Here is a 25,291-nt window from a genome sequence, read left to right as displayed (position 1 = left end):
ACACTGTCTGGTGGCCCTGTAAACCCTGTGTCTAGTGGCCCTGTAAACACTGTCTAGTGGCCCTGTAAACACTGTCTGGTGGCCCTGTAAACACTGTCTAGTGGCCCTGTAAACCCTGTGTCTGGTGGCCCTGTAAACACTGTCTGGTGGCCCTGTAAACACTGTCTAGTGGCCCTGTAAACACTGTCTGGTGGCCCTGTAAACACTGTCTGGTGGCCCTGTAAACACTGTCTGGTGGCTCTGTAAACCCTGTGTCTGGTGGCCCTGTAAACACTGTCTGGTGGCCCTGCAAACACTTCCTTTATCTTTTGAATGAAAAACCTCAGGCACAGTTTTCTACATACTTTATTGAAATATATCATACAATGACATGTTCTGAAGGACCTCTTCATTAACATGTGCTAAAATTATGCTTTTCTCAAATTTATCGAAACAATCTCGAAATACAAAAACAAAAGTCCAGCACATGCAAATGTCCAAAGAGAGCATTATCTGCTGCAAATACACTGTACATCCAAAAGTAAGCATCAACATTCAAACTGGTTCTGAATAGCAGTGTGAGTTCTTTTGAACCACAAAACAAACAGATTCATCAATGAAATGTTGTACTCATATCCTAAAGGAGTTGTATTCTTTATATTTTGCATTTTGATCTGATGTATGCATAGCATATGTATAATATTTCAAGTGAATGGTATTCTACATACATTATATATTTCAATGACTGGACGTATTGTGATTACTCTACATGCACTGAGAAACAATTGGAAATATAGTAACATATTAAGGGAAATGTGGTACATTATTTTGATGACAAATATACATCATATATTACAGGTTAAAAGGTTATAATTATATTTTACTAAACAAAAAAAACACCTTCATTCAAATATGAAAAATAGGATAAATTATTGTTTATGAAAAAAGAAATGATATGATTTTCTCACATGAAAGAAGTCTACTTGATATTTCTGAAAGAATCTACATCAGCAGCAGCAATGAGTTAAAGCTAGTCATCACCATAGTAGCACAGGCAGCAGCAGTATGGTAATCAGTAGTGAGGGAAGCCCTATATGTCATATCACAAGAAAGATCAGGTGCAAGTCCTACAACATCAGCAGTTTATGTAGCAAACATGTTCAACATTTCTTCAATAATAACAGATCATATCAAATGTTTATTTCTTGCCACAACTCTACCTCTAAAGTAAAATCAAATGTTTTCAGTCAGTTCATAGATGAAGGTGAATGAAAAGATGGACATAATTCAAATTTGTGATTAGATGCTTAAAAACTAACCTTCTTCTGTTGATTAACAAGCCTTCTGATGATAAATATGATAAATATTGAAGAATTATTGTAAAACAGAGCTGCCTTTCACACAATGAGTGAGTAGATGACAAACAGCATTGTGCATCAGCCACGGTCAAACACAAGATAGCATGGAATTACAGAAAAATAATCCAACAACGTGTTTCTGAGGAATATCAGTTAATACATAAATGAAAGTTGATTTGTGCAACATGTGGTGGTATCGAATCAAAATTTACACAAAAGTGTATGATATCACTTCTGAAGTGAATAGGCCACACCAAATTGATTACTTGCTGAAAGAATTGGAGCGAATCATTGCTTATCCAAAAAACAAATGGCCAACAAAATATGCTATTCTGATTTAAACAATTAGATTGATTCACGAGAGATGCTTTTCAGAAACTAGTCAGGTTATGATTTACATTCTACATTAGAAAATGTGTCTTTGTAATAATCCCAAGAAAGGAACTTGTCATTTGACTTTACCAGTGTTCAGAGAGCTCAACGGAAACATCAAGAACATGTAATTCCTTTGGTGTAGCTGCATCCTGCTGAAGTGATGTTAGATAGTAATGGATGGACCTCTGACATATCTCAGTAATACATTCAATATCAACAGCAGAGCAATTGCCAGAACACCTCTACAGCATCACTCCCAAGCACTAACACGGCGGAAAACTTAAAGTAAATGAATGTGTCAACATTGATTTGTTAACAAGGTGATTTGTTCATGTACAGACTAACATTATAGCAACACTAAATACACATACATTTACATGTTGTTTTAGTATTGTATATTTAGAGAGGTATGTTTTCATTCTTGATCAGGCTTGCAATGTTTGGATGTGCTGCTCTAGGCATGCAGTTTGTTCAACAAAGACAAGTCTGAACATTTATGTCAATGATTGTTTCCAATGGCAGAGAAGAAACAGCTTCATTATATAGCTTCATATATATATGCCATAAGTAGGTAAGACAGTTAACATTCCTTACTGTCACTTTATATTTAGCACAAATAGTCATAAAAGTGGTATTACTATCAACATAAACAAGAAATATATATATATTTATACAACAGATCCTGAGAAAGAGGTTAAGATGTACAGAGGAATACCTGCATTGTGTATGCTGGTCAATACAAGTCTCAGCAAAGGAACACAAGAATATGAGGATAAATAAATAAATACCATTAAATACAGCACTTGTTGTCAACATGTTCAGCTCCAATGTTTAACACAAGACTCTTCAATTGATGAGTCCAATGTAATCCCACATCCCACCCCACCCACTGTATATCTTCACATATTTTGTCTGAACATTGTAAGCATTATGTCTGAATACCTACAGTATCATGTCTGAACAGCTTCAGTATTTGGGTCTGAAAAGCAGACAGAAGGCACGGGAGTCATCAAGATCTAGCTGGCGAAAGCTTTGGTATCATGACAGAGCAGAAACTGTCACTGAGAGCCCCTCTCACAGATATCTGCTCAGGCTCTTAATATCAACAGTAACCTGACCAGAGTCAGGCCCTTGTACACTCTTGTGGGAAATTGGTTTATCTTCAGTTACTGTTATAAATATACCAAAATCTCTACATGTATCTTGTCTACTTACATTCATAGTCCTTTCCTATTGAATGTAATCAATCATTTATCAACAGAGACCAAAATAATCTTTACCTGTCTTTGGTATTATTAATTCAGAGAAATATTAATCCTGGTGCTTTATTACCATAACAGGAACTGAACACCAATCCAACAAAATGGGTTATAATTTAATTGCCCACTAAACAATTCTTTCCATAAAGAGCAAACAGTCCATGATTTCCCCAAACAACTCTGGGTCTGATAAAAGAATACAAATTATGCAAGATAGCATGTATGCACATAAAAGAATTAATTGCAACAATTAATTCACTTGTCTTACGTTTTAACGATATTGGCCTTCTTATTTGTAATGACATCATCTTCAAGCCACACTTAAATCAAGGTCATGGTCATGTAAGGTCAACAGGCATCCTTCCCTGACCTGTGTCCACAAGGGTGAAGGTTACGCCTGTTCACCGTGGCAAGTGAAACCCTGTAACATGGATTGTCTCCTTCCTGTAGGAGCCAGGAATTGTGGGTAGAGCCTTGCGGTCTCGCCGAGGCTGTTGCTGAGGTGTGCTGACAGCAGAGGAGTCAGAGCCTGCAACAGAAATAGGAATTATAGATTGTATACAGATTAAGTGACAAGGTACTCTCACAAATATATGTTTTCATGGTTAAAAATTACAAGACACATAATACAGGGTTTTACCTTGACTTACTTAACTAGGGTTCCAGAGAGGGTCCAATTACTAATTTCAAGGGTACCTTAGAAAACATGAGGGTCCTGTAAAGTAATGAAATTGTGTAGTGTACAGTAAGTTTTAATAATTACTTTTGTAAAGGAAACTTCATATTTCTGGTCAAGAATTTGGTACAATAAATAATGATATTGTGCATCTCTCAGGATGCAATAGATATCTGTTTCTGCATCCATTCTATACATTTGTGTTCACTGGACACACATTTCTGCATCATGTAAAACCCTGCATAATATATCATCTAACGTCGCTCACAATTTCTTGAACACATTTTGTAATACATACTTTTGTAGAAAATATTTTCTGACACAACACAGGCACTATTGTAGTCAGTAATTGTCATTTGGGGAATAGGCATTGCTAGTACAGACAGAGTTATCTCACCTTTGTTGCGGCCAATGTACTTGTTACTGTTTGTAGCTGTTGTCTTCTTAGAATTGAGACGCTGCAAATTTGAAATAGCAGATGCAATGATAAGCTGAAAAATGATGTAACACTATCTTCATTTAGATGTTCATTCCCTTGCACATAATATGCATGTTGGGATTTTATCAGAAGAGAGTGTGCTCATGTATTTAATTATACATGCAGTTGGCAGGTGTCCTGGTTATCATAACACTGCCCAAAGTCATCATATACCACTCACTTGCACATGGGACAGATGAGTTTGAGCATGTTGAGATTTTCAATTTACCTTTAAATAATGTGAATAATTAAGAGATACAATAATATATTGAGATCTACCGCTGAAACAGATCTGGAAACTGGCTCTCTACCTGTTGTGAATAACTGCTGACAACATCAAAGTTGCGTCCTCGCTTCTTCCTCCTCTGATCCGCTTCATTCCGTGACACCTTTCTGACTCCCCCTCGATACCGCTCCTCCGATGCCGATATAACAGGCAGGGAAATGTCTGTATGTATACTGAGTTTCTCCACAGTCACTGACGAGATGTTATCATCACTAGGTGGCGTACTCGTATGGGTCATCCCATCACCGTATGTCCTGTTATGTTTTGCCAGGCGACTTGGAGTTAAGGCCCCTGCATCACTATCATGACTGGGTCGGTACAGAGGTCGTGACCCATGACCTTGTCTCTCGGCATTTAGGTGATCGTGATGAGCCTTGGTCCTCTTTTTAGCTGCCAGTGCTGCAATGTTGCGAGTATTGCTCTGGATAACTTCTTTATCATCAAATGACTGTCGCGATGCTGTGACGGGATGATAGATGGCGCTGCTACTGTTGAGATTCTCCATGTACTGACTTCCTGTCCAGATCTGGCTGAGACCTTGAAGATGCTTGGCCTTGGCACTTGGTGTGAAGAACTTGTCATCATCATGGCTACAATCAGGTAGAAGTGAGTGAATGAGTGAATACTTCACTGAACAGTGTACAAGGCATTAGCATTTCTTAAATTAATAAGATGAGGTAAAAGTGGGGTTTAACTTTGTGTCCAAGATTATTACACTTACATAGCGATGTGCATGCACGTGTCTGTGTGTCTGGCTGCTTGTATTGGTCTGGACTAATGCAAATTTTATAGTGCTAGCCCACTCAGATACCATGCCACAGTTTAACATGAATACCCCATTCAGACACAGTAGACTGACTCGGAACCGACCATTCCTTGTTTTAGCCATTGGATGCTGAGTGCCACAGGCAGGGTAACAACAAGTACCATCTTTTAACTTCTTTTGGTATGACACAGAGGGGATCGAACCCTGGACCTTCCTGTCTCCAGGTAGACACACTACCACTTGACCACGGAGGCGGTCTCTTAAAACAGACCCATCCAATGTCTGTCTTCTGCAAACAGTGCATATGAACATTTTAACAAAAGCTTTCTACCATACAGAATTTGTTTGTGGTACTTTGAGAATAACCCTGAAATGATTTGACAACCTACCCGCCAATATCTGTGAGACTGCTGACTTGTCTTGTTCCTGTTGACAGTGGCTGAAGTGAGAGGAGCAACATATACTATGAATGCATGTTTACATCAAGGGTTTCACTGAAGACAGAGGAACAATAATTATCATGAATGCATATTGATAAATCAAGTGTTTCACTCCCCTCTCCTTCCATCTATGAATAAAATGTCTTCTTCCACACAGGGAATTCCAACACAGCTCACGTCATGTGCACGGACAAAACGCCCTTCAGCATGAACTGTCGTCCATTGCCTCCCCAAACCATGTTTAGTGGGAAAAATGTGTCTGCATTTGCTTCAAACAGATGGCTTTGTTCTCTTAGGTATTTGCATAGGTTAGAACCCATATACAAAATGAATTTGATTAAGTATTATGCCAAGAAATTTCAATTGCTTTTGTTAGGTTAAGTTAATCATAGATTTTGTTCTAATCATTCAACAAATGGAAGGGTTCACTCTGGTTGGTAAAATCTGTACCAAGAATAAGTGTTGTGTCCTACCTTGGGCGTGTCTGAGTCGTCCCCATACAGCACCTTGTCCTCCTTCTCCACAGTGTACAGGTGGTAGAGATCCTCCAGCTCCTTGGGGCAGGGGACCTTGTGATCTGTGGAGGAGGGATGGGGACACTCACAGATAAATACGCAGGTAACAGACTCTCTCACGCCAGATGGCATATGTTGAAGCCAACCACAAGGGAGATCTACTTAGACTAAAAAACGAACAATTCGGACGGTGCGAAGATTGGGAAAGGGAATAACTGTATAAGATTTCACTTCCAGATGTACTTCACTTCAGCGATACCTTTGTCTATAGGTATTTCTAGTGTTGTGGTACTAATGATCAAATCAGTAAAACCTTTACATGAATACACAACGTTAACCTGTCATTATAAACTTCCTCTCTACACACCTGTGATGAGTTGTCTCTGCTGCTTAATGATTTCGTCACACAGGTTGCGGTGGTGTCTGAAGCGGGTGATGATCATGTCCTTCTTCTTGATGGTGAAGTCCCTCAGGAGGCAGGCTGACTTCACCTCCAGGTTCTCAATCTCCAACTCATGGACCTTACACAGCAGCTGCAGGATCTCCTGCTGGTCGTCGTCCCCGATACGCTGAGGGATGATCTGGAACACGGTGATGCAGCTTAGCAAGAGTGCTGTGGATTCACCTGGATTCTGTTTCTATACTTTTCTATACTTTTCAGCACCATACTGTGCACATACCATGTGGGTTTCACCAAAAAGGTAAACAAAAGGCATGGTAACTTAGGCTTAAAAAGCTACGAGAATTGGTCCTCAGGCGATGGCTTTTGAAAATATAGTGCTGGCGGGTGGGGGTTTTTTTTGGTTGTTGTTCAAACTAGTATGTAACCAAAAACAGTTATGTACAATCAACCTGTGAAAGGGCCTCCCTACATAAATGTATTCCTTGTTGAGTAAAATACTGGAATACAGTATTTGACTACCGTTGGACTACCAGTGTGCGCATAATACACGCATTCAATGAGCAATGATTTTATTTCACAACGTGAAGACATTATCATAAGCACACAACATTGGAAGAAGCATGTCAACAAATTTGTACAGAAGTATGCAAGTTAGTCCTGTTATTACATTATCTGACCATAAAAGTGTTCACTGTATATCTGGATTTATGTTTCTTATCCATGATAATACTCTATCCAAGATTTAATTCATTTTTGTTTAATTAATTTCAGCAAAATTGTGTATGAAGAGATCGGCAAATCACCATGAACTTGCCTTGAAAGAAAAGTCATTAGAGATGCAAAGTCTTCCGTCTTCCTATCACTGTGTTGAAGTCTCTCTTTCAGTTATGATATTGGCCATGACATTAAGTATTTTTTAAACTGAATGACCCACAGATAGGGGAGAATTGTGTGAACAGCTGATTGCTATTTCCCCGGTTATTTTATGAGACAAACACACATGTAATCTTAATCTCTGCGTATATGAAACATTGTCTGGCATACAGTACACAAATACCATTGAACTTGTAAATCATCATGTCTAGCGATGTTTTGACGATAAATTTCATGTTTTCATTGACCAAATTTGCAAATGTTAAAACAAGCACACTCCTATTGCAGCCATGACCATAAGACAAGATGCGCAGTAAAGCAGTGGGCTTGTAAAGGGAAGTTACTTTACGCTACCGTATATCTCAGTGTATAAGGTGAGTTTTTCGTACATGGAATTAGGGGGCTTTCAAGGGGGGTCGTCTTGTACAAAGGGTTGAAGAGTCTTTGGGTTTTTATCACCCACACAAAGACATAACTGTGAGCACTGTGAGCATTTACAATGCATGGTTACAAACATTGTTCATTTTATCTCTGGACTTATGTTTGTAACCTATTTGATTGATTTTATTCAAAATATCATTCAATATTGTTTACCTTAATTTTGGCAAAATCATATGTGAAGTGATCAGAACATCACAAAACTCAATGTTATTTACAGCAACCATGGTCGGATTACCACTATTGACGCCTTGAAACAAACTTTAGTGGATAGAGAATGGATACACATATCATAAATGCCATACATTGACTTGCTGAAAGTCATATTTGTTGTAGTTTGACTATTCTAAGTCAAAATAAAGTTTTCACAATTGCGAGCGCGGGAGCATCAACGGTGACTGGTCAAATTGTTCCATACGAAAAAATATCCAGCAAGGGCGATCAGCTGTACCAAAGTGCTAGGCTTATGGTTATTAATTCATTTCAAATGTATATAGTGGAGCTGCAACTAAAATAATATGATATTGGAATAAATTATTCATGATAAAATAATTGTTTAAGATACAATTCATACTGTCATTGTATCAAAATTCTTTAAAGTTATATTATTGGGTAATTTTTAACTGAATCACCGGTAGATTCCGTGAAACGTGTGCACAGCTGATTGTTGCTTCCGGCTTAGTTTACGAGACAATACACACGGTAATCTTAATCTCTGCATATAATCCCCATCAGAACAGGAAATGGAATTGGTAAATCATCATGTCCAGTGATGTTCTGTCTCATATTTGAAATTTGTATTGACCAAGTTTAATTGTAATGATCTGTTTGTTTCCCTGAAATCGCTGAAAGGATACAATGTGATTTTTTCTGTGGAAGACAAACAAGTTTTTATTGCAAATGTGGGGATTGTGGGGATGCACTGGTGACATGCTTCATTCCCATTCTATTTATAGACGGGGTATATAAATTAGCATTGATTTTGAAGGCTTGTACAGGGGGGTCACCTTTTACGTGGGATCACTTTATAGACGGTGATATACGGTATATTGGATTGCATTGTGTTTAAATATTGTAGCATTTCACTGCTGGTGTCGTGTGTTTGAAAACGAGGAATTTTTTAGGACTTTTTTAGGGGAAAATGGCAATAAAAACAAAACGTGCAGTGGACTTTATGATGATGCGGGTGGTGCCTGAGAACCAAGACTATTATTATTTTTAGCCCAAGGCCTGCATCACGTGGGGCTTTCCTCCAACATCAAACTTACATGCCGTGACATAACAGAGACTGTCCAGAGTGTGGAACACATTGAGTCAGGTCACTGTAGGAGAACTGTGGTAGGGTGCTTGGCTAACATCCGTGTTCCTGCGCCATGACTATAGTATTTCACTACGGTGTAACACTGTTACGATCATATCAATTAAAGTCTGATCAAAGACCTAATGGTCTTAAAGTAGCAGTACACGTTCAACTTTTCACGCAGGTTGGCTTTGAGTGCTGAGGTCAGACACAATTTTATAAAACTTAAATAAGTAGACATTTTCATTTCACGAGGAAACAAATCTCTGGGCTTTGGAACAACAGTAAATGTAATAAGCAACTGCCCAAGCGGGATGTGATGTCTCTAATAAAACAACACTTCTGAAACATACGTACCTCCTCCAATTTCTTCATCTTGTGTTTGGCCGTCTCCAACTCCCGTCTGACTGTTGATCGCACACGTTCTGTCTTGTGTTTCTCATCATGCAGCACCTTCAGCTCGTCCCGAGCCACGCGGACTTCATCTGGCTGTATGATGTTGCCCTTGCTGTCTCGCTCATCTGGAAACACAGTCAGGTTAGGCTTAGATGCTGCATCCGGAACATACTCACTATAGTCCGATATCGCGATGGAACACGCAGGGCGCAGACTCAGTAACTACTGTACAGAAGTTACAGGTACCTTTATACTTGTTGTCTGTACTGTCACCATCCTCTCGCTTGGAGCCTCGCGCCTTCTCAACATCCCACCTGCAACAGGAGTCGGAGCGTGTGTTACAATCTTGAGTCATAACATTAATAGTTCAGCTGTATGATGACATCGTGAACAGGCCATGTTGTTTTAAATACATGTCCTCATTTCCCCCCATGGACTTATTACTAAAACATGGAACTTAATATTTTATACATGACTGAACTCTTCTTTAAACTGAATAATTTTGATTATCAGGTATACTGTAGTTGGAGAATATAGAGTGATGTAATGCTTTTCTGATGACCAGGTGTGCTATGACTGATGAACCTAAGCAATGTTAACATGTCTACTGACTCGCTGATGACGAGCTGGTTCCTGTTGGTCTCCAGGCTGATCTCCATGGAGGCATTGTTCAGCTCCATCAGCGTCTTCCTGCAACACAGTGTGGACATTCAGCTCACACAGAACCCTACAGGCTCAATAGCCTAATTATTGAACTGTCTAAACAGAAACTTGAGAGTTCATTTGCTCCACCCTTACAGTCTCCTATTTATAAAACGTGACAAATTGTCAGAATCTATGACAAATTGAAAACCGAGTGACTGAAGGTGATTCTGTAGTCAAATTACAGCTCTATCTTGCATGGATGTCAGCATGGTCAGTAGTCAAGTCTGGACCAGAAAAACCATGCAAGATGAACCAGGTAACAGATCAGGGGTCCATTTCACAAAGCTTTCGTAGCGCTAAGGTGATCGTAACTCCCATACTGTAACATAGAGTTACTGTCTAGACTGTCTTTGCACTATGATAGATTTGTGGAAGAGGGCCAACATGGTCATATACTGCCTATGTCAGTGTGAACAACAATGACTGATCCTGGGAGCCTAGTCTACCAACGGGGTCATTTGTGTGAAAAGTTCCACCCTGCACTGCTGAGTTACCCCTCTACTTCCAAGGGTTTCTGAAGGGTTTTACAAATGTGAATGACATCACATAATACAATGTTTATTCCTACTATATATTTCTGATGCAGAAGCACACTCAGTTAATAATCTCTACTAATGGGACTCCAGGACTGGATGGGACTCCACAAACCTGAGTTCCATCTGGTCCTTGAAGCAAGTGAGCAGTTGCTCTCGCAGCTTGGTGATCTCATCTCGGTCAGCATGGCGACGGGCCTCTAGTACCTCCGCTGTGGAATGAAGACATATATTATACACGATATACGATATACACTGGATGAAAGGCCAGTCACATGATAGCAAAACTGATGTATTACGTTTATAAGAGAGAGAGAGAGAGAGGAGAGAGAGAGAGAGAGAGAGAGAGAGAGAGAGAGAGAGAGAGAGAGAGAGAGAGAGAGAGAGAGAGAGAGAGAGAGAGAGACCAACCAACAGGACAGTCAAAACAGGGCAAAGTTGAGCAGGCCTCACTAATACCCCGACATCAGCTGAAGAACAATTTTGATATTGGAGATATATTGAAGCCTTAACATTTCAACCACTTTCTCTTATAAAGCACAATAATACAACATTGTAAAGGCATGATTCAAATGACTTGACATTGATAAAAAATATTCTAAGTTCAAAACATGAAAAAAAAAATCTGATTTGTTCAGAAAATATACATATTAAAATCAACTTTGCACTGATTCTCTCCTATTAGTATAGATAATGTTCCTTAAATTTGAAAAAAATCTATGAAGTAGTTCTAAAGTTAGAGGTTGCACAAATGTTGAGGTGAAAAAAACCATTCTTTGTTCAAAATATGTAACAATTCATATTTTCACATATCAAAATCACTGCACTTCTTCTATTAGTATGGAAACTGTTACCTGAATTTGAAAAGAATCCATGCAGCAGTTTTCAAGTTAAATGTTGCACAAATTCTAATAAATTCTAAGTTAAAAAAATGAAAAATAGCGCTATTTTTCTGAAAATCCAAATATTGAAATCAGACTTTGCACTGCACCTCTCCTATTGGTATAGAAAGTGTTTACCAAGTTTGAACAGAATCTATGAAGTAGTTTTCAAGTTATAGGTCGCACACATAAAATGTCCTATAACTTTTTTTTAATATAATTTTTAGGCTGGGTTATCATAATACCATCATCCTAAACTTCTAACCAGAGCACCATGTTAATTAAGACAGTAACCTTTACCAGTGAAACGGTGCACCATAGTTCAGGATTAATGGATATATAGAGTTCTGTCCCTTTGAATAAAGGTGGAAGTTAGCCTTTCTTGACCAGTGGTGAAGTGGTGCAAACTAGATACAGTGATCCCTCCCTACATTGCTAAATTTGGGGTCCAAATAATTGATGCTTGTTATAGACGATCAGCGGTTTAACCGAGGTGGAGTCGTAGGTGGTGGATGACCAACAAAACACTATACATGCTCTGCTTACCTAATATGATCTACGTTACATTTCAGAGTTTTAAAAAAGTTTAGAATAGTAGTTGTTTATGATTCATAGAGTAAATAATGATTTATCGAGCGTTATGTGCTTTAAAAAAAACACACATCGTATCCCTTCAGCGAATTATGGTGAATGAACAGGTATAACAAACTTGGTCAATAAAAATATGAAGTTTGATATAAAACATCACTAGACATGATGATTTACAATTTAAAATGTATTTCCTGCTCTCCAAGGCATTGTTTTATGTGCAGAGATTAAGATTACCGTGTGTATTTTCTCGTACACTAAGCCGGAAATAGCAATTAGCTGTGCACACGTTTCTCTCGCATCTACCAGTGATTCAGTTAAAAGGTACCCAATGATACAACTTCAAAGAATTTTAATGCAATTGTCAGAAGAAATTGTATCTGAAATTATTATTTTATCGGGGATAATATATTCCCATATTGTGTTATTTTAGGTACAGCTTTCACTATATATATTTAAAATTATAAGAACCATAAGCGCAGCTCTTTGGTTCAGGTGATTGCTATTGCTGGATATTTTTATGCATGGAACAATTAGACCAGTCACAGTAGGGACTTCCCATGCTACATGTATTTCCATTTCGGAAACATTATGTTGACACTTAGTCAAACTGCCACAAATTTGACTTTTAATGAGTCAAAGTATGGCATTTATGATATATGTATCCATCCTCTTGCAACTAAAGTTCGTTTCAAGGCGTCAATAGCGGTAATCTGAGTGTGGTTGCTGTAAACAATGGTGAGTTGTGCGATCTACCGATCACTTCACATACAATTACGCCGAAATTAATGGAAACATTATTGAATGAAATTTTGATAAACAATGAACACCTTTTTATAAGCAGATAGTATAATAATGGGATTAAATTGCGTACTTCAGTTTGGATTTGTATATTTCCAGTGTTACGTGATCACGGTGATCAACCGTTAATGTTTTTTTAGATGGGGAAAACTGCGTATCATTTGAAATCTTGAGTTTATTAAAAATAAGTAAAGTTTGCGGAGCCTTGCTTCACCGTTCCCTATAACCAAGTTAGCGCTATATTGAAGAGCATAATAGCGAGGGAGCACTGTACTCACATTGCACGGCCTGGATGTTGGCGTGGGTGCGACTGCCAGTGCCCTGGTCCTGTAGGCGGCTCCGCAGTTTGAGAATCTCATCACGCAGCTCCGAGATGATGTTAGTGTACTGGGCTATGTGGTACGCTACATCGGTCACATTGCGCCGCACCTGCACACAGAAACCACAGCAGCTTGATATCACATGTAACTCATTGGTACTCTGACATAATTTTAATATCTTGTGGAAGGGATGGTGGGTGATCTCAATCAATGAAGTTGAAAGTAACTTTTGAATAGCAGAAGGATGGAGATTGTTGCAGAATTTCTGCTTTTTTCTTTGAATGGCATACATATAGATAAGCAACAATCCTGAGTGAGCGAACAGTTTGGGAGTGTTTCTACCTTTGTTTTGATGTGTTTGGCTCTGTCTGCATACACTAGTGTGTTGCGTGACTCCTCAAAGTGCAGGCTGGCCGGGCTGATGTGTGCGATCATGACGGTCTTGCAGTTGCCGCCAAGGGCATCCTTTAGGAGGCGGGTCAACTTACTGTCTCGGTAGTTGATGTACTTTGGGCCATTCTTGTCACCTGCGGAGTATAATAATCTCCTGATATGGTAGATAAACATCCTACTCATTGGTAAATGATCTCAAACACAAAAAATACATAAATACTATTAATCAAAAATACTTAACATAACATCAATTAAATTTGAATTATCATATGAGTACAAAAGTTATTGTTAACTTTAGTTTCAATCTTACCAATAGTAACTCAAAACACATAACATATAAACATGATAAACGAGTAGCGTATGTGTTAGAGTGAATATTATCCTACCCTATTTTGTATACCGGGAATGAAATTCTCTAGTGTCGGGATGCTTCTCCCAAGTGAATTTGAAGCAATACCAGTGTGTTTAATCCTATCCTATACTATACTCTAGATTAAAACTTCTCCAGGGATAATGTTTAGGTAGGATATAATCCTTGCTTACAAATGCATGTCCTGTCTGTGACTTACTAAGAGTGTTGATACAGTTGCCCAGGGCAAGGAGGTATCTGTCTATGTCAGCCCCCTCCACCCCATGCCTGTCTGTGACTTACTAAAAGCGTTGATACAGTTGCCCAGGGCAAGGAGGGATCTGTTTATGTCAGCCCCCTCCACCCCATAGCTGTCTGTGACTTACTAAGAGCGTTGATACAGTTACCCAGGGCAAGGAGGGATCGGTTTATGTCAGCCCCCTTCACCCCATAGCTGTCTGTGACTTACTAAGAGCGTTGATACAGTTACCCAGGGCAAGGAGGGATCGGTTTATGTCAGCCCCCTCCACCCCATAGCTGTCTGTGACTTACTAAGAGCGTTGATACAGTTGCCCAGGGCAAGGAGGGATCTGTTTATGTCAGCCCCCTCCACCCTGTGTCTGTCTGTGACTTACTAAGAGCGTTGATACAGTTGCCCAGGGCAAGGAGGGATCTGTTTATGTGAGCCCCCTCCACCCTGTGTCTGTCTGTGACTTACTAAGAGCGTTGATACAGTTACCCAGGGCAAGGAGGGATCTGTCTATGTCAGCCCCCTCCACCCTGTGCCTGTCTGTGACTTACTAAGAGCGTTGATACAGTTACCCAGGGCAAGGAGGGATCTGTCTGTGTCAGCCCCCTCCACCCCATGTCTATCTGTGACTTACTAAGAGCGGTGATACAGTTACCCAGGGAAAGGAGGGATCTGTTTATGTCAGCCCTCTCCACCCTGTGTCTGTCTGTGACTTACTAAGAGCGTTGATACAGTTGCCCAGGGCAAGGAGGGATCTGTCTATGTCAGCCCCCTCCACGCTATGTCTATCTGTGACTTACTAAGAGCGTTGATACAGTTGCCCAAGGTAAGGAGGGATCTGTTTATGTCAGCCCCCTCCACCCTATGCTTGTCTATGACTTACTAAGAGCGTTGATACAGTTGCCCAGGGCAAGAAGGGATCTGTCTATGTCAGCCCCCTCCACCCTGTGCCTGTCTGTGACTTACTAAGAGCGTTGATACAGTTGCCCAGGGCAAGGAGGGATTTGTTTATGTCAGCCCCCTCCACCCTGTGCCTGTCTGTGACTTACTAAGAGCGTTGATACAGTTGCCCAGGGCAAGGAGGGATCGGTTTATGTCAGCCCCCTTCACCCCATAGCTGTCTGTGACTTACTAAGAGCGTTGATACAGTTGCCCAGGGCAAGGAGGGATCTGTTTATGTCAGCCCCCTCCACCCTGTGCCTGTCTGTGACTTACTAAGAGCGTTGATACAGTTACCCAGGGCAAGGAGGGATCGGTTTATGTCAGCCCCCTCCACCCCATAGCTGTCTGTGACTTACTAAGAGCGTTGATACAGTTGCCCACGGCAAGGAGGGATCTGTTTATGTGAGCCCCCTCCACCCTGTGTCTATCTGTGACTTACTAAAAGCGTTGATACAGTTCCCAGGGCAAGGAGGGATCTGTTTATGTGAGCCCCCTCCACCCTGTGTCTGTCTGTGACTTACTAAGAGCGTTGATACAGTTGCCCAGGGCAAGGAGGGATCTGTCTATGTCAGCACCTTCCACGCTATGTCTGTCTGTGACTTACTAAGAGCGTTGATACAGTTGCCCAGGGCAAGGAGGGATCTGTCTATGTCAGCCCCTTCCACGCTATGTCTGTCTGTGACTTACTAAGAGCGTTGATACAGTTGCCCAGGGCAAGGAGGGATCTGTTTATGTCAGCCCCTTCCACGCTATGTCTGTCTGTGACTTACTAAGAGCGTTGATACAGTTGCCCAGGGCAAGGAGGGATCTGTCTATGTCAGCCCCTTCCACGCTATGTCTGTCTGTGACTTACTAAGAGCGTTGATACAGTTGCCCAGGGCAAGGAGGGATCTGTTTATGTGAGCCCCCTTCACCCCATAGCTGTCTGTGACTTACTAAGAGCGTTGATACAGTTACCCAGGGCAAGGAGGGATCTGTTTATGTGAGCCCCCTTCACCCCATAGCTGTCTGTGACTTACTAAGAGCGTTGATACAGTTACCCAGGGCAAGGAGGGATCTGTTTATGTCAGCCCCCTTCACCCCATAGCTGTCTGTGACTTACTAAGAGCGTTGATACAGTTACCCAGGGCAAGGAGGGATCTGTTTATGTCAGCCCCCTCCACCCTATGTCTGTCTGTGACTTACTAAGAGTGTTGATACAGTTACCCAGGGCAAGGAGGGATCGGTTTATGTCAGCCCCCTCCACCCCATAGCTGTCTGTGACTTACTAAGAGCGTTGATACAGTTGCCCAGGGCAAGGAGGGATCTGTTTATGTGAGCCCCCTCCACCATCCTCTTGCCACGGTTGTGTGTGTTTGCTGCACGTTCTGACCCTGCCAGATCGATGAGGAACAGTTTCCCCGTGCGTACTTCCTGCATGGTGTTGCGGACGCGGTTGCGCTGCTTCACGATGACCTGCAGCACTGCATGGGACCGTGACGAAGTCTTGTTGGCTGCGGTGGGCTCCTGGGTACGCTCCTGATTGCCCTTCATCAACATCTGGATCACCTGACAAATCAAACAATTTTCTGTAGGATGCACAGACTGACTGACAACAAACAGGGGTTGCCTGTCGCTAGCAAGGGCTTCATCAAGGGAAGCCTAGCTAGCACCTTAACACACCTGTGCCCTCAAAATTACTCCTACTCATCATGTGTGAGGCCGGTGAAGATCCTGGGTAGAATAGGTCTTCAGCAATCCATGCTTGTGGTAAAAGGTGACTATGCTTGCCGTAGGAGGAAACTAACGAGACCAGGTGGTCAGGCTTGCTGACTTGGTTGATGCATGTCATCAATCCCAATTGCGTGGATCAATGCTCATGTTGTCAATCACTGGATTGTCTGGTCCAGACTCGATTATTTACAGACCGCCGTCATATGGCTGGAATATTGCTGAGTATGGCGTTAAACAACAAACAAACAAACAAAATCATCAAGTGTGAACCAAGTGACACACGTGAACATCCAGGGTAGAATAGGCCTTCAGCAACCCATACTTGCTGTAAAAGGCGACTATGCTTGTCGTAAGAGGCGACAAACGGGATCAGGTGGTCAAGCTCACTGGATTGGTTGATGCATGTCATCGTATCCCAAGTGTGTAAATCAACATTCATGATGTCAGTCACTGGATTGTCTGGTCCAGATTCGATTATTTACAGACCGCCATCATGTAGCTGCTATATTGCTGAGTGCGGCGTTAAACAACAAACAAACAAACTAAGTGAAAATAGCTGGAACCTGAGTTATGCTCTGATACAGAAAAAAGATTTTGGACAGTACTATATCCGAACACAAAGGAACTACATGTACCTGTACCTATTCCTTTATATTCCGATAATGCACTGTCACTTACCCTCCATCTTTATTAATGAAGATTCAATAACATCACATCCATAAAACATTTAGCCTTAAAGGGATTAGTCCACACATATAGGACCTCTTGAAATTCACATAGATTTTGTGTATGTTGCTCCGATAAATCTTGGAAAAGATTATCTCTGTGTTCACACACGAACACGCACACACACACGAACACGAACACACGCACACACACACGCGCACACACACACACACACACACGCACACACACGCACGCACACACACACACACGAACAAACACTCCTGATGCATTAGATATAAACTGTCTATGTATGAAAGGGGAATAACTCTTACAGTCTTAGATGTCACACCAGCTACAAGATTGAACACCAGCATTTTATTGACATTAAAGTTTGGTTATGCCTTTCTCTTTGCCATCACTCATTATCTCCATTAACAAGACAAGTCTCTTTATACTCTTTAAAACATTAATATTCATCAGCGTGCAAATTACAATAAATCGACTAACTCAGGTATGTGTATTCATGGCATTGTGTATTCTGGTAACAGAGTTCAACTGACCTCATCTGTAGACCTTGCAGTGACCTCTGATAAACCTGCAACCTGAACTTGACCCCGGGAGTCTTCTCGAAGGTCAAGGATGCCTGATGAGGGATTAAGGAGGTCGCGGATCATCTCGTTGTAGATCTAGAAAAAAGACATTCAACAGACTCATGTTACTACAACCACTGCTTACCTATATCAGAACCACCTGAACTTTCTATGTTATAATGTTGTTATTACTAAATTAATAAACCACTGATACATAATTATCAGCTATTACTCATATATGAACAATCTGAAACGGTAATTGTCTGGAAGTCAAGGTTTCTGGAGTAATGGGGTTTGGAATGTGTTTAACAGTACCAGGTATTCATTTCTGGAGAACAGAGTTTGCTATTAGGAGGCATCAACATCAACAATACCTCAAGATAGGACATGGATACTTTGTAGGCCATATTGTTGCTCGTCTTCTCCATCTCCTGGAAGAGGTCATTCAGGGTGAGGACCATGATGCCTGGCTCCTTGTCTGTTCCCAACATAGTGTGTGTCTTCCCAGCACCTGCAACACATGCAACATCACTACCATATCCTACATAGCAACATCAACAGTCTGTATTTCTCAGCCAGTGTAGGGATTGGGGAAGCCCAGTGGTTGCTACTGATCACACTAAAGACAAAGGTTTAATAAACATTTACTCCAATAATTGTAACTGAACTGTTATTCTACCATGAATTTGGTAAAAAAACGATTTTGATTGGTCAATCAATGGTATCAAATCACAATAAACCCCCTCTGATTGAAACAGCCAATTTGATGGCCGCATCACCGTGGAAGCTAATATTTTCAGAATAGTACTTCTTTTACAGTCATTTGTCAGTAGGCATATTTAAATAATTATACGTACAATTATATGCAACAATTAAACATTTGAAATCATCACGCTGCATGTTCCATATTCTAATTAATGTGGTTAAATCTACAGGTAACCTTGCTCTACATTGAAAGCAGGGATCCGGAAATCGGTCTGTGCGCCGGACTTGTCCGATTGTGACTGCAAAATGTCTGATTTGAGATAGTGCAAACCGGACATTTTACAATTCAGTCAACATCAATCACCACAGGCACACTGACCTACTTCCCGAGAGGTTGAAATAGTATATATGTTAGATCTATTTATCTATCAAGTGTTATACGCCATAAAACATGTCGTAGATATGACTTGTAATGAGTCAAAGTATGATATATGTATCCATTCTCTTTCAACTAAAGTTTGTTTTAAGGCATCAATAGTGGTAATCTGACTGTGGTTGCTGTAAATAACTGTGAGTTGTGCGATCTACCGATCACTTCTCATATGATTTCACCAAAATTAATGTAAACATTATTGAATGAAATTTTAAAATGAATTGATAAAATATATTCGAAACATAAGTCAAGATATACAATGAACCAAATTTTATGACCATATAGTAAAATAAGCATGATAATGGGATTTCATATTTCAGTTTTGATTTGCTGACTGGTATTTCCAGTGTTACGTGCTTGCGGCAATGTTTTTTGAGATGGGGAAAAACATTGTATCAGTATAAACATTGAGTTTTTTAAAAATGTAAGTAAAATTTGGGAGCCAATTGTTACCGCATGCTATACCGAGGTATTGAAGGGGGCAATAGCGAGGGAGCACTATATATGTTATGAAAATGACACTTGAGTTTATTCTTTTTGTTCATACATCCAGCACCTCAGATATGAGGTGGGCATGACCAAACTTTAAATGTTCAGTTTGCAAAAAAATATTTCCGGATCCCTGATCGAAAGTACTTTGACAGTATGTTTGTCTCCAACTTAAGCCGTTGCCAAAGAAGCAGCTACCTACCTGTTGCCCCATATGCAAACACTGTAGCGTTGTAGCCTGTGACCACGTTTGGGATGAGAATCTTTGTTGTGGCCTCATACACCATTTTCTGAAAAAATAACATGCTGTATTATTTGCTTGTTTGTTGTTTAACAACACATTCAGCAAGTCTAGCCATATGACCGTTGTCTGTAAATATTCTAGTCTGGACCAGACAACCCATTATATCAGATACATTGTGTACAAAATAAAGTATCATACTGCAGGTGATAAATAGCATATATATAATCCTAGTTCACCTAAACATAACATTCTCTCTTATTCCTATAGTGACAGCATTTGGCCTGACCCACTTAGACTTCTGTACCTCCGTAGAACAGCACATGTAATAAATTTGTTGTAGCCTTCATACCATCAATGCTACAACCTAGATCAATAATGTTACTACTCTACTTACAACATGTGGGAATAGTTACTACCCTACTTACAGCATGTGGGAATACTGAATGTTACTACCCTACTTACAGAATGTGGGGATACTGAATGTTACTACCCTACTTACAGAATGTGGGAATACTGAATGTCACTACCCTACTTACAGCATGTGGGAATACTGAATGTCACTACCCTACTTACAGCATGTGGGAATACTGAATGTCACTACCCTACTTACAGCATGTGGGAATACTGAATGTCACTACCCTACTTACAGCATGTGGGAATACAGAATGTTACTACCCTACTTGCAGCGTGTGGGAATACTGAATGTTACTACCCTACTTACAGCATGTGGGAATAGTTACTACCCTACTTACAGCATGTGAGAATACTGAATGTTACTACCCTACTTACAGCATGTGGGAATAGTTACTACCCTACTAACAGCATGTGGGAATACTGAATGTTACTACTCTACTTACAGCATGTTAGGCTTAGTTAATGTCTTCTGCTTGTGGTGTGATTCTGCCAGGGTATGTACCATTAAGACCCCAACTCAGTCTGGTGATCCACGACATGTTGACACCATTCCACACACTTGACATGTTCATTAATATATTGAAATCCTAATCAATTCCACTTGTGATCCAACATACGCTATTCATGACATATTACCATTACGTACAAGACGTTGATTTGAGCAGTACGTCCTGAACAGGATTACCATACGCACTGATTTACTTTGCCACTTGTTTAATTACTCTACAACTCCCGCTAACGCAAAGTGTCACATCTATTATTCTCATTGTACAACGCAATGGAGCTCTGCTTATTGTGGTCTGTCAGGCTAGAAGGATGCTACACTCTGCCTCCAAGGCTGTGCCCATCACTGAATGGTGCTGTTGCAGGCAAATTCACTCATAAAAAGACTGAAAGAGCATAAATGTAAAAAAATATGAAATTATTGCCTATTGACTATTAATGATTTCACACAACAACCAAGTCTCTGGTGACATAAAGGAAGTCTAATGTGCTTCAAGAAGTAATTACAGAGCCTGCAGATGATGCTCATCAGTCTGAACCTTGTTGGACCAAGTATGAACTGTATTAGTCTGGACCTTGTAAATAAGGACTTTGTTAGTCTGGGCATGTTTACTCTGGCCCTTGCCAATCCAGACATGTTGACTCAAGTCCTTGCTAATCCGGACATGTTTACTTTGGCCCTTGATAATCCGGACATGTTTAATCTGGCCCTTGCTAATCCAGACATGTTTACTCTGGCCCTTGCTTATCTGGACATGTTTACTCTGGTCCTTGTTAATCAGGACATGTTTACTTTACCCCTTGTTAATCAGGACATGTTTACTCTGGCCCTTGCTTATCTGGACATGTTTACTCAGGCCCTTGTTAATCCGGACATGTTTACTCGGGCCCTTGCTAATACGGACATGTTTAATCTGGCCCTTGCTAATCCAGACATGTTTACTCTGGCCCTTGCCAATCCAGACACGTTGACACAAGCCCTTGCTAATCCGGACATGTTTACTCTGGCCCTTGCTAATCCAGACATGTTTAATCTGTCCCTTGCTTATCCAGACATGTTTACTCAGGCCCTTGCTTATCTGGACATGTTTACTCTGGCCCTTGTTAATCAGGACATGTTTACTTTACCCCTTGTTAATCCGGACATGTTTACTCTGGCCCTTGTTAATCCGGACATGTTTACTCTGGCCCTCGTTCATCTGGCATGTTTACTCTGGCCCTTGTTCATCTGGCATGTTTACTCTGGCCCTTGTTAATCTGGCATGTTTACTCTGGCCCTTGCTAATCTGGACATGTTTACTCTGGCCCTTGCTAATATGGACGTTTACTCTGGCCCTTGTTAATCTGCCATGTTTACTCTGGCCCTTGCTAATCTGGACATGTTTGCTCTGGCCCTTGCTAATCCAGACGTGTTTACTCTGGCCCTTGATAAGCCAGACATGTTTACTCTGGCCCTTGCTTATCTGGACATGTTTACTCAGGCCCTTGTTAATCCGGACATGTTTACTCTGGCCCTTGTTAATCTGGCATGTTTACTCTGTCCCTTGCTAATCTGGACATGTTTAATCTGGCCCTTGCTAATGTGGACGTTTACTCTGGCTCTTGTTAATCTGACATGTTTACTCTGTCCCTTGCTAATCTGGACATGTTTACTCTGGCCCTTGCTAATATGGACGTTTACTCTGGCCCTTGTTAATCTGCCATGTTTACTCTGGCCCTTGCTAATCTGGACATGTTTACTCTGGCCTTTGTTAATCTGACATGTTTAATCTGGCCCTTGCTAATCTGGACATGTTTACTCTGGCCCTTGCTAATCCAGACATGTTTACTCTGGCCCTTGATAATCCAGACATGTTTACTCTGGCCCTTGCTTATCTGGACATGTTTACTCTGGCCCTTGTTAATCTGGCATGTTTACTCTGTCCCTTGCTAATCTGGACATGTTTACTCTGGCCCTTGCTTATCTGGACATGTTTACTCTGGCCCTTGTTAATCTGGCATGTTTACTCTGTCCCTTGCTAATCTGGACATGTTTACTCTGGCCCTTGCTAATATGGACGTTTACTCTGGCCCTTATTAATCTGACATGTTTACTCTGGCCCTTGCTAATCTGGACATGTTTACTCTGGCCCTTGATAATCCAGACATGTTTACTTTGGCCCTGTTAATTTGGATATGTTTACTTTTGCCCTTGTAAGCCTAGGGCTCGGTAGCCTGGACATTGTTAGTTTTAGTGCTCTATTTGAAGACATCAAAGCACCGAAGTTGGTGAGAGCAGCACATTTTCCTGTCTGGCCATCACTCTTTAGATGCTCACACACTGGGGACTGATCTGTGCACACTATGATATTCAAATCTTCCTGTGACAAATCCAACATGCCTCAACACAATGGAACAGGGCAGGGTATGGTTGGTTAAGCCATCCTCATATCAGGTGTTGTATCAGGTGTGGGGAGTAACACTGTTAAACACTTCACCAGCATTACCATTGTAGGTATTGTTCCCACTTCACTCCACTCAATTTCACTTCCATCGTTAAGTGTAGCGTCGACAGATCATAAACTATTGAACAGTTTTGTCCTACCCTATGCAATTTTATGATCCTTCAAACATTTCCATTTGAAAAGACAGTTCTTTTTTAAAACATACAAACACTAAAATAGTTTTAATGAACTCTTTTGTCAAAACACAACTACCCAAACAGTGGGGGAAACTATTATGACCTTTGTAGTCTAGTGACACAATGTCATTCACAATTCAGCTAGCATATTATAAGCATACTCCATTCATCTTTGTTGCCATGGTAACTGACCTTTCAAACACTGAACAGCATCACTTAAAAACAATGAAAAAGTAAGATTCATAGACTTCACCAACAATCCCCTTTTGGAGAATGCTGTGTAGGAAGTACAACATATAATTAACTGTGACTAAATTTGAATGATATTGAAGCTAGGTGGCTTGCCCCAACTGTATGGCTGTAGTGTAATGCATGGAGGAGGTTAATACATCGGTGATATGAAGCAGGGTAAGTAATGTGATATGAAGAATCATCCATATTTGATAGGATGAACAGTACTACAGTATCTGGTGTCTCAGTGAATGTCACCAGATACATCCCCACCAACACACTCCCCTCTGCAACAACTGCCAGTGGAACTAGCCATACTTTATATGCAAATACAACATATTTACAGCAGCTGGAAGATATAAGATAGAATTCTGGTATGTACAAGTGAACGAGTGAGTGAGTGAGTGAGTGAGTGAGTGAGTGAGTGAGTGACCAAGACAAAATTGTGGTATTCAGCCTGAATGTATTCAAGTTTGGCCATAACAAACCATGGACTAGACAGAACATGGTGGACAGTGGGATTGTATTTGAGCCTGGCCCAGACGGACCATGGTCGACAGTGTGATGGTATTTGAGCCTGGCCCTGACGGACCATGGTCGACAGTGTGATGGTATTTGAGCCTGGCCCAGACAGACCATGGTAGACAGTGTGATGGTAGTTGAGCCTGGCCCAGACGGACCATGGCCGACAGTGTGATGGTATTTGAGCCTGGCCCAGACGGACCATGGTGGACAGTGTGATGGTATTTGAGCCTGGCCCTGACGGACCATGGTGGACAGTGTGATGGTATTTGAGCCTGGCCCAGACAGACCATGGTAGACGGTGTGATGGTATTTGAGCCTGGCCCTGACGGACCATGGTAGACAGTGTGATGGTATTTGAGCCTGGCCCAGACGGACCATGGTGGACAGTGTGATGGTATTTGAGCCTGGCCCAGACAGACCATGGTAGACGGTGTGATGGTATTTGAGCCTGGCCCAGACGGACCATGGTGGACAGTGTGACGAACTTCAAGACAAACCCAAGGTGTTCAAGCCTTGCCCACGCAAACTCACATTAGATCACATAATGGTATTTGAGCCCAAGCTACCCGTGCCACTGTGTTGGCTGTCAAATGCAGCTACACTGTACATTGTACATTGACAAGCACACCATGGTGCCCTGTATTGATCGATTATATTGTTTCATAATCCGCTGGTCGTAATGACAAGCAAACATTCAGTAGCTTTAGCTAACCGCAAGAAGTAATGACTTTCTCTCTTAATGCTTTAAGAAACTTAAATATTCAACACTAATGTGTGTATTTTACTGACATTGTTACAATCCCATGACCTGTAGAATACAGATTTAACAACATACAAACCATTCCACCCTGCC

At 41.0% G+C, this 25,291-nt stretch overlaps 1 protein-coding gene across 1 annotated transcript in view; it reads right to left on the bottom strand.

Annotated features, from left to right (window-relative positions):
- Positions 1-330: 330 nt before the first annotated feature.
- Positions 331-25,291, bottom strand: part of LOC139468200 (kinesin-like protein KIF19) — a 55,399-nt gene continuing 30,438 nt past the window's right edge. The window contains exons 4-19 of the mRNA XM_071250012.1: positions 20,103-20,190; positions 18,648-18,784; positions 18,244-18,369; positions 16,573-16,852; positions 13,713-13,897; positions 13,329-13,479; positions 10,896-10,992; positions 10,155-10,232; positions 9,789-9,856; positions 9,504-9,667; positions 6,500-6,713; positions 6,091-6,194; positions 5,567-5,616; positions 4,437-5,001; positions 4,045-4,105; positions 331-3,500 (exon numbers count right to left, since the gene is read on the bottom strand). Of these exons, the coding sequence (XP_071106113.1) occupies positions 3,373-3,500; positions 4,045-4,105; positions 4,437-5,001; positions 5,567-5,616; positions 6,091-6,194; positions 6,500-6,713; positions 9,504-9,667; positions 9,789-9,856; positions 10,155-10,232; positions 10,896-10,992; positions 13,329-13,479; positions 13,713-13,897; positions 16,573-16,852; positions 18,244-18,369; positions 18,648-18,784; positions 20,103-20,190 (2,496 nt within the window). The 3' untranslated portion in view covers positions 331-3,372. The remainder of the gene's footprint in view (positions 3,501-4,044; positions 4,106-4,436; positions 5,002-5,566; positions 5,617-6,090; positions 6,195-6,499; positions 6,714-9,503; positions 9,668-9,788; positions 9,857-10,154; positions 10,233-10,895; positions 10,993-13,328; positions 13,480-13,712; positions 13,898-16,572; positions 16,853-18,243; positions 18,370-18,647; positions 18,785-20,102; positions 20,191-25,291) is intronic.

This window comes from Haliotis cracherodii, unplaced genomic scaffold, assembly GCF_022045235.1.
Source record: "Haliotis cracherodii isolate W230 unplaced genomic scaffold, xgHalCrac1.p SCAF_2, whole genome shotgun sequence".
Lineage (NCBI taxonomy): Eukaryota > Metazoa > Mollusca > Gastropoda > Lepetellida > Haliotidae > Haliotis > Haliotis cracherodii.
The sequence above is the reverse complement of the archived record's forward strand: the minus strand, read 5'-3'. Positions and strand labels throughout refer to the sequence as shown.